The sequence below is a fragment of the Oryx dammah genome, unplaced genomic scaffold (genome assembly GCF_014754425.2).
Source record: "Oryx dammah isolate SB20612 unplaced genomic scaffold, SCBI_Odam_1.1 HiC_scaffold_28, whole genome shotgun sequence".
NCBI classification, from domain to species: Eukaryota; Metazoa; Chordata; class Mammalia; order Artiodactyla; family Bovidae; genus Oryx; species Oryx dammah.
The window spans coordinates 29,230,165-29,247,083 of record NW_024070212.1 but is presented as its reverse complement, the minus strand read 5'-3'; the positions used below and the strand labels follow the sequence as shown (position 1 = coordinate 29,247,083).

The window sequence follows — 16,919 nt, the reverse complement described above, 5'->3', positions numbered from 1 at the left end:
ATTGGCTCCCCGACGCCCAGGCAGGTCCCCGGCAAAACTTCCCGGCTCCCGGACCGCCCCGCGGGCTAGTGGCCTCTACCCACCCCGTCCGGCTTCTCCCGCCTCCGTTTTTTAGGGGAAGAAGGGTCTGCTGTTGTAGGGAGGGAACAGAGAGAAGGAAATCTTACTTCAGCCTTGCTCTAGATTAGACATCAGCTAGAACTTCCCCATTGTGACGGGAAGGTGGTGTCTCCTCGAACTCGGTTCGTTGTGGCCAGCCTGCCCAGAGGTTGATGGAGCTGATGACTTCCATCAGAGACCTATGGGTGTGAAGCTCTGGTGTGATAACACCTCTGGCTTGGTCTGCCAGAGTGAGAATGAGGGCGAGCGAACTGTTGCTGGGTTGCTGTGGAGATGGTAACAAGGCAGGCTGGAGCCAGTCATCCAGCATTGGGGAGCTGGGTAAGTTCCTGGATTCTTAGAGGCACTGTTCCCCGTGAAGACCACCTCTAGATCCGTCAGAGCGGTTGCCACTCCATTTTTTTTTCAGGACCCAATTTCTTCCCATATTTCCATATTTAAAACACCTTCCCTGGTGGTTCAGGTGGTAAAGCCTCTGCCTGCAATGCGGGCGACCCGGGTTCGATCCCTGGGTTGGGAAGATACCCTGGAGAAGGAAATGGCAACCCACTCCAGTACTCTTGCCTGGAAAATCCCATGGACAGAGGAGCCTGGTAGGCTGCATAGCGTCCATAGGGTTGCAAAGAGTCGGACACGACTGAGCAACTTCACTTTCTTTCTTTACCACAGAATTAGGTAGTAAAAATAACAACAATGACTACCATTTATTGAGGACTAACTACATAATGGTCCCTCTGCAAAGCCCTTTCTTTACTTCAGGCCCTTAACACTGCACACTAACCCTACCTAGGTTTTTGTTATGTTCGTTTTATGGATGAGGCATTTCTGGACGCTCCTGTTATTTTACATGACTTATTCCAGGAGGTCAACCACCCAGTCTGAAATTTATGCCTGTGTCCATTTCCCAACCACCTAAACTGATACTATCTTAAGAATCTAGATCAGAGAAGAAGAGTTAAGAAGAGATAGGTGAAGAGTATAAAAGTGGGGGTTCCTTTTCTCCCACCCTCTTTCTCTTAACACCGACTGAGAGCAATCCAGGTGCACAACTTCTATAATTGCCACCGGGGGGAGACAGAGGCCAGGCTAAGTGCCTACCTGAGAGGGGAGGGCAGTACTGACAGGCTGCTGAAAGAGCTATGGTCCCTAAGCCTGGGAATTGATTGGGCTTCCAGAGACACCTCCTTGCCCATGCATGGTTCAAATGGGGACAAGGCCCTTAAGGTCCTAATGCAAGTTAGGGTAGTCCTCAGAGGTCACTGGCACCCAGTTCATGACGGGTATTCCACCTCTGGACTCTGTCTGGTGGGTGCTTCCTGACCACAACTCTGTTCCTGGCTACCCTGTAGCCCCAGAAGGGGTGACTTTCCTGGTAGCTTCCAAATAAAAATATCACAATGGTCATTCAGGTTGGTAGACTTCTATAATTACACCTACACCCTGGGCAGAGAGAAATAAAAAAGAAGTCACAAGAAAAGAAAAAACAAAAGTCAGACCCAAAGGCACACAGAGTGGCAAGGCAGATGGAGACAAAGGACTTGCTGCTGCTGCTAAGGATATTTCCCTCCTGTTTGAGAAAAACTGAAACGAGCTCACAGATAAATGGCATAAACAGCCACAGCAAGCTAAAGACAGAAGAGAAAAATACAACATCCTGGCTATTTTTATTATTCAGTGTTTCTGGGACAGTTTGCTTACCACTTCTCTGTGTCACTCAGCTCCATAATTCCTTTTTTTGCCCTCAGCTCCGTAATTCCTGCGGTTCACAACATCCATCATGATGTGACTGCGAGTGGGCTAAAGAGCCAAGGCCCAAAGACCTCCCAGTTTCAGCACCAGATGGTCGACAGGGATGTCAACAGTTTCCTTGGGCTTCAGAACAGCCTCCTGACCATACCCAAATCCTAAGGATCTCCTCTCCCTGAATCTCTCACCAGCTATTCCTGGCATCATCACACCTCCTCCATCCTCAGACTGCCCCAGAACCTGGTGAGAAGGTCACTACCTCTGTTCATCCCCAAGGCAGCACAGAGTGAAAGGGAAAAGCAGGCATGCAGTGGGAAGAAGCAATCGTGTAGGATATTCTTCTCTGCTGAGAACTGTTCAGAGGCTGGTCCTGCCAGGAGTGTGCAAGGCCTCGGCTAGGGGTGGGAACTGGGCATCCTTAAGAGAAGTCCCTCTGTCCTGGGCCACATGCAATGGCTCAGAGCCCAGAACTGGGCTTCTTCCCCTTGCCTCTCCCCTCCCCATTACTCCAACCCGAAAGCCCCCTTTAACTAGGAGGAATAGCCTTCAATTAAGAGGCAAATTCACTCACCAACCACCACTTCCCTCTCTCATTTGTCTAATACTTTCACATCCAGATCACCTGTAATGAATTATACACTGTACAATGGCAATTACACTGCGGTTTTTACTGTGATGAAGAAACTGGGTCTCAAGAGTTCCCAAGTTGAGGTCACCCACAGGCCTACCAAAGCCCTCCTGCCTGCTGGGCTCCTACCTTCATACCTCTCCTGGTCCTTCCTGCCCCAGAGGACACCACTCCTGAAGCAGAGATGCTGTGTTATTTCCTCCTGGATTTTTAACATTTTAACACGGAAGGGATAACATATCTATCCAGAAAAACACTGTCAAATAGGATTTTGTGCAACGTGGGAATGTTCTATATCTTTTCTGCCCAATGCAGTAGTCCTTGGCTACATGTGGCAACTGAGCACTTTAAATGTCATGAGTGCAAATGAGAAACTTAATTATATTTAGAGTTAAATAATCACATACGACTAATGGTTACCTTATTAGACAGTGCAAGTTCGGAAATCTTCAAGGCCCAAAGTCTCTGAGTGCCTGAGCTTTCCTCACACTAAGCACCCGCACCCCAAGCTCTAAGACGTCCAGAGTTTTGAGGGACCTCTCTGAATTACCCCAGCCTACACCAGGGACCGCATTGCGGGACTGGCTTCTTTTCCCCTCTTCCCTGGTCTTGCCTCGACCGCCAGGGGTCGCTGTGCCCGCCGGGCGGGCGGAGCGCTGTCCGGGCGGAGCGCTGTCCGGGCGGAGCGCTGTCCGGGCGGAGCGCTGTCCGGGAGGCGGAGGCTACAACCCCTCTGGGCTGGGGAAGCGAGAGTGGCCCCGGGCGAGGAGGAGGCGGCGGCAGCCGCCGCCGCGTACTTCCCCAGCCTGCGGGCGGGAGCATCGGAGGGACCCCGGCTGAGCTCTGCAGAGCTGGCCGGGCGGGCCCGGAGCTCCCCGGCGCCCGGAGCGGGCCCCGCCTGACCGTGATGCCACTTTGACCAGAGCCCCACCGCTTCGGGGACACAGCAACTTGGTGAGGGGAACAGAGCTCCGGACTAGACAGCACCCGAGCTGGCCTCAGTCCCCCTTTCGGGTCTCCATCCTGGGCTCAAAGGTGAAGAGAACCTCAGGCCGGTAGAACCAGCTGGCACCGCCTGGGGCAGGTAGGTCCTGGACTTGGGAGCTCAGAATTGGGAGGACTCGGCGTGGGGCGGGAGAGGTGGGGAAAGGTGGATCTTGTAGTTCACATTCTCAACCCTATGCTGCTGGCATGCAGGGGCTTGGGGGAAACAGCCTGGGAAACTGAGGCAGGTGTGTGGAAGCCCGAGAACACCCGGAAGCTTCTCTCTCCAGCTCTCTCTAAGGGAGGGAATAGAATGCCAGAGAACCCACCTGATACACTCCGAGGTCTTTTGGATTTTGAGGTTCATTAAGAGAGATGAAAACGTTAGACTGGAGGATGTGGCAGCTCAGAGAGAAATGGGATGTGGGGGCTGCCTTTGTAATTATCAAAACAAATATTCCCGAAGAGGGTGGGGAGAAGAGATACCAACTCAGGAAAGAGGTGCTTCTAGAATCTCCTTGCTTTTGGAGCACACCTATTCCAGGGGGGCTTGGCACCACTTCCTCCATCTGCCCCCACAGTCCCTTCTGGGCTCTCACTCTTGGGGAGCCACGACAGGAGGCTCTCCGTCCTCCTTGAGCCCCACCATCTGACCTGCCCCAGTTCCACCTCACTTTAGAGGCTGAGGGAAGAGAGGGGAGGTCTTAAACAGACCTTTGGAGCTGAAGCCTCTGGGGCTCAGAAACCTGGAGAGGGAATGGGGGTGAGGGTGGTGGAGCTGAGCTGGCTCCTGGGCAGTCCAGGAAGCAGGTGCGAAGCAGGATGAGGGGAGGGGGGCAGCAAAGAGGATTCAGGACCTCGGGGGCTGTTACTCTCAGGAGCCTCTCCCCAACAGCAGTCTGTCAGATACTGCGCAGAAACACTTCTCTGGCCTTCATCCCCTTCCCAAGACCAGAGAGGTGATAGCGTTGGTTCGTAGACACCTCCTACCATCTCCCACTTCTCTTTTCAGGCTTACCACCCTACGTGTTCCCAGAGTCTGCAAGGCCCTCGGCAAATTCCCAAGGCAGAGGAGGTACTTTACCCCCTGTCCTGGCACCTTGGGGAACAGCCTCAGAATTAGGTTCTACTTCAGTGCCCAGTCCACCCACTAGCCCTCACCCAGGCCCTCTTCCACCCCATGGAGGGCCACAGGCTCCCTCTGTCCCTTGCAAAGCACAAGAATCTCTCCTGCTTGTCTAGGTAGAGTCTGAAGCCAGTGGGTGAATAGACAGAACTTAAAGGATTCCAAAAAGGTGAGTTGAAGAGGGGGATTTGGCGGGGGTGAGGGGGTGGCGCATGGGTAGACATAGATCAATCACTGTTTCCAAAAGGAGCAGGGGAGCAACTGAGTCTCCTGGTTTGGCCTCTGGTGTTCCCGGCACCAAGCTGGCACCTGAGGGAGCCCTTGATGCCCCAAGGGACCAGCAGTGCAACAGAAAGGGTGGTTCAGGCCTCTTCTGCGCTTGGTGTCTCCCAGCTGCTTTGTGCCTCTGCTTCCCTGGGATTCCCTCCATTTCTATTCCACTATCTGGGAAGGATTTGGGAGATGTGAACCAACAAGGATGAAGGAGGAGAAGGAAAGGGAAGAGAGTAAAAACAAAGTGGTCCAGTGGGAACAGGGCAGGTTTCTGGGCTCAGGGCTTTTCGATCCACATGCTGCCTGGCCTTGGGCAAGTTATTTGACTTCTCTGAGCCTCCATTCCATTTCTTCCTTTTTATATTTAATTTTTGTTTAAGTTGAATTGCTAGCAGATTCCTATGGTTCAGAATCCAAAAGATTAAAGAGCAAAAGGAAGAAAAAATGTCTTTTCTCCCTTTGCTTCTCAGTCAACCAGTTTCTCAGACCACTACTTTCTCTTCTTGGTGGCAAACAATGTTATTAGGGTCTTTTGGTACATTTTCCAGAGTGAGCTAGCTTACTCATACTTGAGTAACATATATAATCCCTCCCTTTTACACACTGAATACACATCACCCTGCACTTTGCTTTTATCCCCCCCTAAACGATGGGTTATCCTTGGAGACCGTTGCATGCCTCAGTACATACAGCATTTCCTCATTCTTTAACAGCTTTCTGTATGGGACTGTATTTGCACAGATGGCCCGCAATGTATTTTGCCAGTCCTTTATTGACGGTTGTTTAGATTGTGTCCAGACTTTTTTGAGTATCAGTTTGCTCATCTGTAAAATGGGTACAAATAATTCTACATTGTAGGACAGTTGTGAAGGATTCAAGAGCATGGTTGCAGAGTGTGTGGGTCAGGTGCTCAACACATGGGAATTAGCATTATTATTCCTCCCATGTCACAGCCCTCCATGGGACCATGTCCACGTCATTCTTTAAGACACTTCCTAAGTGTCCTCTCTTCCACAGAGCTTTTCATGCTATTCCCAACAGAACGTGTCCTTTCCTACTCCCCTTTCCTACTCCGGCACTCACCACTTTCTACAGTGAGTGTGTGCTAGGCTGAGAGCTGCCTAGGGACAAAGTGGGGGTCTTGCCCCCCTCTGTGCTTCCCAGAGCATGTGGCACAGCGGTGCTGGGACTGGGCACTGGGGTGGCGGTGGGGGAGAGGGGCGGCTCCTGCCTGGAGTCAAGCAGGGCATGTGCTTCTTTCTGCAGGATGCGTGAGAGGGCCACGCAAACCTGGAACACAGGTGGCTGGCTGCTGGCACTTTGCCTGGCCTGGCTGTGGACCCGCCTGGCCTCAGCTTCCTTGCAGCCTCCAACTCCCACAGGTTTGGGGGAGGTGGTGGGACTGACCCCTGGGGGCACGTGATTTTCCAGGATGCCTGGAAATCTGGACACTAACCACCCCACCCCGTTCCATAGCAGGCAGATCTCTGAGGCAGAGTAAAGCCCTCAGATTCTAGAGGTTCTGGCACCTGTTCTTCACCCGGGAACTCTGCCCTCTCTGCTATCCCAGCCGGAGAAGTCACCACTAGACCCATTCTCGCCTTCCCTTGCAGCCCGGAAGGTGTTCTGTAGGGAGAGGAGCCCCCGGGTCAGGGCTTAAGTCTAGCCTCCTGGCCTAATTCTGTGGTTTTCCTTCTGGGATGGCTAAAGCTGGTGTAAGCGGATCATCCTCCCCCACGCATTGTAAGCCCTGAGGCCAGGAGGTGGGGGTTGGTGTGGACTCCATCTTTCTCCTGTGCAAAGGCTAGACTCTGCCAGGGTGAGTGTAGCCTCGCTGGGGAGGAAGGAAGGACAGGAGCCCTGGGACATGGCAGGGAGATTTCATCCACTTCCTCCTCCCCTGCAACTGGAAATCTCTTACCTACCCCTGCCCCGAGCTGGGAGGAGGAGGGGCTGAGGGCATGCAGTTGCGGGGAAGGGGAGGAGGGTCGCTGGCCTGGGCTGGCCACCCGATCTGGATCTGTGCTGGCCCCTGCAGTCCCCGTGAAGCAGGGCACCTGCGAGGTGATCGCCACCCACCGCTGCTGTAACCAGAACCACATCGAGGAGCGCTCCCAGACCGTTAAATGCTCTTGCTTTTCCGGCCAGGTGGCCGGCACCACCCGGGCAAAGCCCTCCTGTGTGGATGGTGAGTGAGAAGCTGGGACCCAGCGGGGAGGGCCTGGTCAGAGAGATAAGAAGGTCTGTCCAGGCTTCGCCATCTGCTGGGGATGCAATTTCATGCCCATCTCAGGGCTTTCACCTTGGGAGTCTCAAATGAAGAGGCCCCCTCTGGGGGGAGGGACACAGATGTGACCATCCCCATCCGAGAGGTGAGGAAAGTGCCGTCACATGCTCATGCCCTCCCTCCAGACCGCACCTACTGCCTGACCTGGGCACTGATCCATTTCCTCAGGTGGATCCTCTCAGCCTTCCGGCAGGCTCATCACTTCACACCCACTCCTGCAGACGCTGACTTCTTCACCCGCGGCTCCTTCCCAGGCCTCTCACAGCCCCTCTCACCTTCAAGCCTGCCTTTACCCTCCACACATGTCGCTCAGCAGTGGATTCCTTCCTATTCATGACTTTCCCGCAGCCCTGCCCGTGTTCATTTTTTTTTTATGCTCACTTGGCAGCACTATAAACACGCCCACTTGTGCTCTCCCTCCCTCTCACACACGCGTGCCTACTTATGCACTCCTGGCCTGTGGCCCCCTCAGATGACTTGCACACTTGCTCACTTATCCTAAAGTGTATGTCGAAGGCTGTGCCTCTGTGCTATTAACCAGGTGGCTCAAGTCAAGAGTTGCCTTAGAGACCACTTCCCCGTCACCCTGCCCTGGCTTTGGTGAGATGGAAGGTCAGTAGGCTTGAGGTTGGTGTGGTTGTGTCCCCAGGCCTCAGCCTGAATACTGCCTTGCAGGCAGCTTAGAGTCGGGAAAGACAAGAGAAATGCGGGGCTCAGAGCCAGGGTGTGTGGGAATGTGCCCTTCATTCTGTACAGACCAGCCCCCGCTCCCCACCACTACATGCAGAGACCTTAGATCTGCCCTCACTGCCTCCTGCTCCCACAGCCTCCATAGTCCTGCAGAAGTGGTGGTGTCACATGGAGCCCTGCCTGCCAGGGGAGGAGTGTAAAGTGCTCCCGGACCTGTCGGGGTGGAGTTGCAGCAGTGGACACAAAGTCAGAACCACTAAGGTATCCAGGGGTGGACACTGCATCCCATCCCTGCTCTTCTGCCTTCACGGGGGCTGGGACAAGGGGCACAGAGCCCTGGGATCTAGGATGCTGGTTTCCCACAGCCAGAGCAGCAGACCCTCTAGGCTCATTGCCAGACAGTCTCTGCTGGGTTTGTCTAGACTCTGGGAACTGGAGTCAGGTCTTCTGGATTTGAAATCCAGTGTGTCTTTCTGGTGCAGTTTCAATCCCTGGGTTGGGAAGATCCCCTGGAGGAGGGAATGGCAACCCTCTCCAGGATTCTCTTGTCTGGAGAATCCCATGGACAGAGGAGCATGACAGGCTACAGTCCACAGGGTTGCGAAGAGTTAGGCTGAAGCGACTTAGCATGCACGCACACATGCATGTCTTTCTGGGCGGATTCCGCTGCTCCCTAAGCCTTGGTTTCCCCCCTCTGCCTTGAGCGAGTTTTCCTCCCAGAAAATGTCAGGTCCTTAGAACAAAGTAGAGAATTGAGGAAATAATCTTGATAATTCCAAGTGGAATCTCTGCAGTGGACATTCTTCCCACCCGCCCCTGCCACAGGCCCCACTCCACGCTCCCATGATTCACTCCTTACAGCTGACACCTGCCTTCCTCTGGTTGAATTGCTGTGCTGACACCACCGGAGAGGGTGGTTATTTTCATGGTTTGCTGCCCGCCCCACAGAGCAAGGGATCATTAAAATTTTACTGAACTCTTAGCAGTTCCACGGGTGGCACAGTTAATTAGTCGTATCACTCCGTCACGGCCATTTCTACAGATGAGTGACACTGTGGGGGAGACCAGAACTCTGCCTTCTGTCTTCCCTCTTCGCCATCATACCCAGCAAACAAACATGCAAACAAGACAACAGAGAAGGAGAGGCCGGCTCTGGAGTTCTGAAGAGAGCAACATTTTCACAGGGCATTGAACAGGAGCCATAGCAAAGTAAGGTGTGGCCAGACCTAAAGTCTATCTTCAGGCACGCAAGGGACACGGTCATGCTGAGTAGATTTAAGACTAGAAGAGACCCACCCCAGAGCTTCTGACTAGTTTATAGATTTGGGTTTGTAGCCTGTAGATCACTGTGCTTGCCATTTGTTAGCTACTCTGAAGAAAACAGCAGTGACATGTGAGTGATTTAAGTTTGCCTGGGCCACGAGGCTGTGCTTTCCCAGTCTGGACTGCTTCGGGGGAAGGAATCAGCAGCAGTGACCTCTACATGACCTGCATATCCAGGGGAATCTCTGTCATGCTGGGATGGCACAAGCATTCCCTTCTTTAACCTTCTTGCATCACTTGCTCTCTAGGTGACACGATAGCTCTTGGGGTCGTGACCTGACAGCTTGATTGAGCCACGGACGAGAGAAGGGTGTCCAGTTATCAGCCAGCAAATATTGGGATTTGCTTACCTGGACCCATGCCCTGTGCCCAGTACCCAGGACTCTTTCCAGGGGCACTGCAGTCAAACTTCTCAGCAGGTCCAGACCTCATATCTCCAGGCCCATCTCCAGTCACATACCTATGATGCTGGGCTCTCCTGGGAGACAGAAGAAGATCAAGATACAATCCCTACCCTTAAGGAATGTTCAGTCAAGTTGGAGAGCTGATGAAAGGCAATCTCGATAATTTAGACTAAAGTGTGTGGTGTCAGACTGTGGTTTCTGGACCATATGCTGTGAGCATGTTGGGTTTGGGGAGGGGACTCCCACAGCTTGTCGGCCACCCTCTAGCCACAGGGCACAAAGACAAGAGGTCGTATTCACCACCCACTACTTGCCTACTTCATGTCCCTCTGAATCCCCAGCAAGTGCTGACCTGCTAAAGGAAAACTCTCCCCTGATGCCTGACTAGCTGTATCTCATTTGAATGGGACTGAATTGACTCGGGAAGGGAAAGCCGAGATGAAGCCAAACAACTTTCCTGAAAAGCTTCTGCAGGGGCCTTGCCTGCTTTGGGCATGCTGGGTATGGGCTAGACAGGACTGTAAAACCACCCCCACCCAGGCACCCCAAGTTTTTGTTTGTTTGCTCATTCTAATAGATGACAAAACTGAGTCCCACAGAGATGAGATGACTGGCCCAAGGTCTCACAGCTTGGGCTCCTAAATCTCTAAGACTGCTAACCTTTCACTTAGCCTGGATATTAAGATTGCAGCCTGGGTCTTCCATGCTGTTTTTAGCTCAAGAACAGGAATCTGCAAAGAACTGGCCAGGCAGCAAAATGATTCTGAACAAGAACTTTTACGAAGGTGACTCCTCTCTGAAATAATCCAGAACATCTACCTACCAGGATGTGGGGCCACTGTATCTCCACTCTGCCCTCGGCCCCAAGACCTCCAAACAGAGCCCTGGCAGTCCAGTTACGGGTGGGCACTCTGAGCTGGCAGCCTCATTGTCCTTTCAAACCTGTCTCTTCCAGAGTCCTTAGGAGTCTGCACCTCTCAGAGGCTCTGGCTCCAAGACAGGGTCTAGGTAGCATCCAGGGCTGGCTGGTCAGAGTCCTCTTCCTTCTAAGGCAGCAGGGGAGCCCTTGGTGGGCTGGATAGAGACTCTATCCAGGCCTGAGGGTCAGCCAGTGAGGTTGGCACCCTAGATACTTTGGAGATGACAGATACACAGGCCTCAGAGATGCAAATTACTTGGATGTCTCATCAGTAAGAAAATCACAGACAGCCTCAGTGACTACTGGCATCAGCTGGGATCAGCTGGGATCACCAGGACTGCAGGATGTGATGGGCCTTGAGGGGAAGGATGTCAGTAGAGACCAGCTGGGACAGTGCTGAATTCTGACTCTCAGAAAAGACAAATCAAGGTTGGGGCTTAGTCTCAGCCCCTCCTGCTACTCTCCCTCCCTCCCTCCCTATGTTGGAAAATCAAGAACATTCACCCCACTCCAGGGTTTATCTTCTTGTTTTTGCCTTTTCATTGCTTTTGATAACAGGATGAACAGGATGCTGGCTTCATGCTAGACTGTTGCTGTCAGAATTCTGACAACTTTGAATCTCTCTGCACACAGTGGGGTCATAAGGGTGGGGTAGTCAAAGAGTAGGTCAAGGGTGGTCATTGCTTCCTTCAAGGTTTTGGAATGAGTTAAGGGATTGGCATACTTTCTGGAAAGGATAGTAAATATTCACAGGCCACAGACAGTCTCTGTGGCATATTCATCTTTGTTGTTTATTTTGTTTCATGTGTTTTTTTTTTTTTAAAAAACCTTTTAGAATGTGAAAACCATTCTTAGTTCAAGGGCTATACAAAACCAGGCCCCAGGCAATTTTTGGAAGATTACCAGCCCCAGTGAACCTTTGAAAGCAGGCCATCTCTGCAGCTAGGGTCTGCCTCCCGGCCTGCCTTCAGTCCAGTGGGAACCTGAGCTGGAGAGCTGGGTCGGGTTTTGTTTTTCTTCTAATGTTCCTTGAGAGATTGGCGAGTGAATTATTTAGGCTACAAATGAGACAGCTTTAACTGAGTCAGAGAGTAAGAGCCTGCTCTCCTCGAAGCCAGGATGCGGGCTTCTCTACTCCCTTCCCATCCCTCGAGACTGTGTCCAGGAGGGAGGGAGAGGGCTCCAGTCTCCTGCCCGTCTGCTGCATCTACAGGCTGTGAGCTGGGGGATGATACTATACCCAAGCTGCCATCCACCACCAGCTCCTGCCTCATCCAGGCTCCTTGGTCCTCCCTGATCTTGCTCATCCTTGCTTCAAAGACTGCTTTCCTTTGGCACATGCTGGAGTTTGCTCATTCATTTTTTTTTAACTCCTCAAAGCCTCCGTTTCCTCTTGACCCATTCATATGTTTATTTGGTGGGCTTTGAGGGGTATTCTTTATATGGCCAGGAGAGCCCCATACAACATGATCTGGTGGAGACAGAAAAGCATACCATCTCCCAACAGAAGCTCCCTTGGATCCTGCCTCCAACTAAGTCAATATTTGTGCACATTTTGTAGCTATCTCAATGGCAGTATAGAAATGCAAATGATTTTCCTGGAGCACAGAGGTCCTGGAGTCATTTTATGTTCCTTTTTTCCCTTAAGTGGGATGGGCTCTCAGATTTCCTGAAGTTGGCTGGTAACTCTACCCACCCAGCTTTGGAAGGAAGGTTGCCAACTGCAGAAGATCATGTGGCTAATGTCTGTGGCCTCCTGGCAGTTTCATTAAGGTCTGTGAGTGACATCCTAATTAATGGCCCCTGACAGTTGGCTGGAGTTGAAGCCGCCACTTCCTAAAATCACAATCTTAGAGCTAGGAGTGATTTTAGAGATCATTAATCAACACCCTCATTTGACAGATGAGAAAAGGAAGGCTCAGAGAGGTAAGGTAATTTGCTCAAAATCACATAGCAAGCTGGTGGCAAATCCTGCCCAGTTATCCAGACAAGTGCTCTTTATCCTACTGCACATTGCCTCTTACCCTAGTGTAGATGAGGAATCTGAAAAGAAGCCAGAATGTTAGCAAGGATGAATGTGAAAGAGCCTCACTCTAAAATCGCTTGACCCTGTAAGTTCAAAAGGACAGAATGAAGAAGAATGGGAAGCACTTAGAGATGTCTACACAGAAAGAGGGGAGATGGGAAAAAGGGGGATTGAGATCACTCATTCAGAAGAACATCAAAACACCAAAGCACTACACAAAATAATTAAAATAAAACTTGATTTCTGTCCTTCTTGGAGGAGACAGAATGGAGCCCTTATCAGTCTTTGGGAGACCTGTGCAGCCAGTTTTGATGGCTTAAAGCTTCTTTAGAGCCTAGTGCAGGGGTCTGCAAACCAAATCTGGTCCACCACCTGTTTTTGTAAATAAAGTTTTATTGGAATATAACTATGCTCATTTGTTTATTATTGTCTGTGACTACTCTTTCCTGCTATGATAGCAGAGCAAGTCTTTGCAAAGAAACGATATAGCCATATTGTTCTGTGCTTGTTCTGTATAGAAGACAGACAGATCTTGAAAATGACAGTGAGTTACCGTAAACTTAACCAACTTAAACTTAACCGACTCTATTTTCAGTTTCTGTCCAGACATGGTTTCTTTACTGGAGCAGACATCCTTTGACACCTAATATGAGCTAATGATCTGAACATGAGTTTTCCTTCCTTGCTCACCTGCTTCTGCCAAAACTACCATCTATGGACTTCTAGAATGTCTTGTTCATTCTCACAGCATTCCACCAAGCATAGAGTCTGACCAAGGAACTCATTTAAAAGTAAATGAGATAAATATGGTAAAGGGCTCATAATCATAGAATTCATCAGTCTTATATGTCTGATCACCTTGAATTAAATGGCCTGAAAGAAAGGTGTATTTCTTTTTCTTTTTTTTCTTTTTTTTTTTTTTTTGAGAGTTACAACACAAGCTGAGTGCCAACACTGGGCAGGGCTTAGGTAATGTCCTCAGGATGCTGTATATGCCCTGAATCAGTGACCAATATATAGTGCTGTTTCTCGCATAGCTGGGATTCATGAGTCTGAAAATTAAGAGGCTGGAATGGGAATGGCTCCTTTATTGTTACTCTTAGTGATCCCCAGAGGAATTTTTCCTTCCCAGACTCACAATTTTAGGCTCTTCCGGCTTAGAAATTAATTTTGTTTGCCTAGATTAGTTATACATAAGTAAAATATATGTGTGTCTTTTAGTGACTATATTAGCTGAGGTATTTGCTGAAAGCAAAAGGAATATGGAGTGAATAGCAGAGAAGTTAAAAATGCCAACTTTTGACTACATGGCCCATTATAGAAATGAAGACTAGTAGTTACAAGTATTTCTTCCTTACATTAATATAAATGTATTAATGTAAATATTAACCAATTATTTTCTTCAGTTTTCCCACTCATGAAAGTTATCAGGACTATTTACTACTTGAAGGTAAACAGGAAAATATACAGAAACTGCCTGAAGTTTCATCCAGGACCACAAAAAAATTAGCCCATGTGTTGAGGTTAAAGGTGAAGGTATGATAAAGAATAAAAGTGTTTTCTGCTTGGGTCCTACCATGTCATTTTAATTCAATAAACTGGTTTCATATACCTTGAATCATCTCATCTCCATAAATCCCTGTAAGGTAAATGTTATCAACAACTGTCTGTAGATGTAGATGCTCAGAGAGGAAAAAAATGTCTAAGGACCTTCAATAGCTGTCTCACTAGCCAGGTCATCAGAACCAGGAAAAGCACATGTAAGTAAGAATTGAGGAGCAGACATTTTTAATATGAATTGTCTCATTTAATGCTCACAATAATTCCATGAGGTAGGTATTATTATTCTGATTTTACAGACAAGGAATCTGAAGATTCAGAGAGGTTAAGTAAATTGCTAAAAATTGCACAGCAAGAAAATCGGAAGTTTGAACCCAAGTCCACTTAGTTCTAAAGCTCATATCCTTTCACTACACATGAAGTGTTTTCTTGTCATCTCCTCAGGGACTGAGCTGCTCAGAGTCCAAATACTTTACAATTAATACTTAGGGAAGGTGAAAGGGGCCAGAGGACAGACTGGATAGTAAGCGCCATCACAGAAGTGCGTCCTTTGTGCTACAGGAGGAACTGTCTAGAAAAGAAACTAGGTCCAGCACAGGGAAGGCATCCTGAAGACCGAGTCTTTAGAGTTGCGTGGGAATCAACCATGTAAAAGGTGTGTGTGTGTGTGTGTGTGTGTGTGTGTGTGTGTTGGAAGGAAAAGAGGAGTAAAGGCTGAGGGAAAGTATTTGCAAAGGAGGAAATCTTGAGACAAGTTCAAGTAAATAGCTAGCTGTGGCTGGAATATAGCGGATAAGTAGAGATGGTGAGAAATGCGGCTGAAGGTCGGCCAAGGGGAAGCTCAGAAAGACGCTGGACACCGTGTGGTTTGAGTTCTATTTCAAGACAATGGAGGAGCTTACTAGGACCCAGGGACAAGGGAAGAGGCAGATTGCCACTTTAGAGACAGATGCAAGACCAGATGACAGTGTGAATATGCAGACAGGGAAATCAGTTACCAGCTTTGGCAATAATCCAGGTAAGAAATAATAATACTTTGAATCAAAAGCAGTGGTTGGCTCGGGGTGCAGCAGAAGGGGGAAGAGGGTGGAAGAGGAGTATATTTTCAAACTCTGAAATCTTTCTCCATTCCCTAATGGATGCTTACTTTTTTCTTTCCTGCTACTGTCATAGAGATCTCAGGGCCAGCCCTGACCCCATGCATAAGGTAGTGACTGCCAATATACTGCTTGAAAGATACTAAAAGCCCAGCATACCAACATGCTGCCCCCTCCAGGTCTGCAGCCCCTTCACTGGCGTCTCTTTTTTGGGCTGTGCTCAGTCACTTAAGTCATGTCCAACTCTGTGGGCCCCTATGGACTGTAGCCCACCAGGCTCCTGTGTCCTTGGGATTCTCTAGGCAAGAATACTGAGGTGGGTTGCCCTGCACTCCTCCAGGGGATTTTCCATACCCAAAGATCTAACTTGCATCTCTTACCTCTCCTGCATTGGCGAGAGGGTTCTTTACCACTGGCTCCACCTGGGAAGCCAGCAAGAGCAGCAGCACAGTACCAGCCCACTCCCACCCTGCACTAAGGACTAGCCAAAGACTAAATCTAGAGGCACCGATGACCGAGAGGATGGGATGCTGAATTTTCCTCCTTGAGTGTGATACCCAGGACAGCTCTCTAAGCTGGAGGGTGGAGGTTCTCAACATCGCTCTGAACAGGAAGGTCGATTTTACCCTGATGTTCACACAAGCGCCCGCAGGGTAGCCAGCCACCAGTAAATGAGACGCGCAAATGCTGTTTTCTCTTAGTCACTGATTTTTAAAAATTAAGCTGCTTGTTAGTAAGCCGATTGAACATCAACAATCTTTCCAGGAAAATCTTTTAATTAAGTTTACACAGAAACAATTGGTTGCAATTGTAGACAAAAGTCAATTAGAAGATGTAAAAGAGGGATGGGGGCGAGAGGTAATGGGGGGAAAGTCGTGTGTGTGTGCTGTGTCGGGGGAGACTGAAGGTTGTGTGCAAGATTTGGGGAGAGAGGTGTGTCTCTGCGGGCACTGGTGGCGGAATGGGAAGGACGTGCCGGTGCCTCTGCTGGAAACCCTGAACCTGCAGGAGGCGGTCGGCAGGCAGCGATTCTGAGAGGGCGAGCGAGCCCCTGCATCCCTGCGAGTCGCCCCAGAGGGCGAGCCGTGGAGCGCGGAGGGCCCAGAAGACTGCTGGCTACTCTCAGCAGAGGTCAGGTCCCGAGTGAGGGCTTTGCCTCCGGGAAGGGGGCCCGCGGAGAGGCGACCTCACCACAGATGGCGGAGGGCTGAGCCCAGTGCCGATTAGCGGGACTCGACGGGTCAGAGCGCGTCATCCCCAGGTGGGGCTCTGCTCTCTCTGGTATCCTCTCGAGGCGGAGGCTTCTCCTTCCTGCAACCCGCTCGGGCAGCCGCACTCGGCTTCCCGGTTAGGCGGCGTCCGCTCGCCTGACTCCTGCGGGTTCCCCTCGCCCCCACCCCTACCCGCCACCCGCCAACGCCCCCGGCGCCGGGTAGCCCGCGGTGGACAGCGTCCTGCTCTCGTCCCGCGGAGTCAGAGCAACCCAGGTGTCGGGACGCGACGGTGCAATCCCGGGGCCTCGGGACGCTCGGAGTCCTCGGCGTCCCGCCCACGTCCGCGGCGTCGCGGGGGCAGGGGCCGGGAGACGTCTGCGTTCCGGCTGAGCGGTGTGCATCTCGGGGTGCACGCGCAACTCCCGCTCCGCACGCGCAACTCCCGCTCCGCACTCGCGGCGGGATTGGCCGGGGCACCATTAGCCCCACGTCCGCCGAGGATGCGGCAGTGAAAGCCCTCGC

The 16,919-nt window shown here is 50.8% G+C and overlaps 1 protein-coding gene and 1 long non-coding RNA gene across 2 annotated transcripts; both read left to right on the top strand.

Annotated features, from left to right (window-relative positions):
- The first annotated feature begins 257 nt into the window (after positions 1–257).
- LOC120856074 lies at positions 258–12,110 on the top strand. The gene is made up of 3 exons (XR_005719381.1): positions 258–268; positions 4,734–4,740; positions 11,714–12,110. It is a non-coding gene; the product is annotated as an uncharacterized LOC120856074 (long non-coding RNA).
- On the top strand, positions 3,372–11,317 carry TAFA3 (TAFA chemokine like family member 3). Its single transcript, XM_040231021.1, has 7 exons — positions 3,372–3,578; positions 4,491–4,553; positions 4,721–4,773; positions 6,144–6,259; positions 6,916–7,065; positions 7,991–8,115; positions 9,426–11,317. The coding sequence occupies exons 4-7, from the start codon at positions 6,145–6,147 to the stop codon at positions 9,435–9,437; spliced, it is 402 nt and encodes a 133-aa protein (XP_040086955.1). The 5' UTR covers positions 3,372–3,578; positions 4,491–4,553; positions 4,721–4,773; position 6,144; the 3' UTR covers positions 9,438–11,317.
- Positions 12,111–16,919: the final 4,809 nt, after the last annotated feature.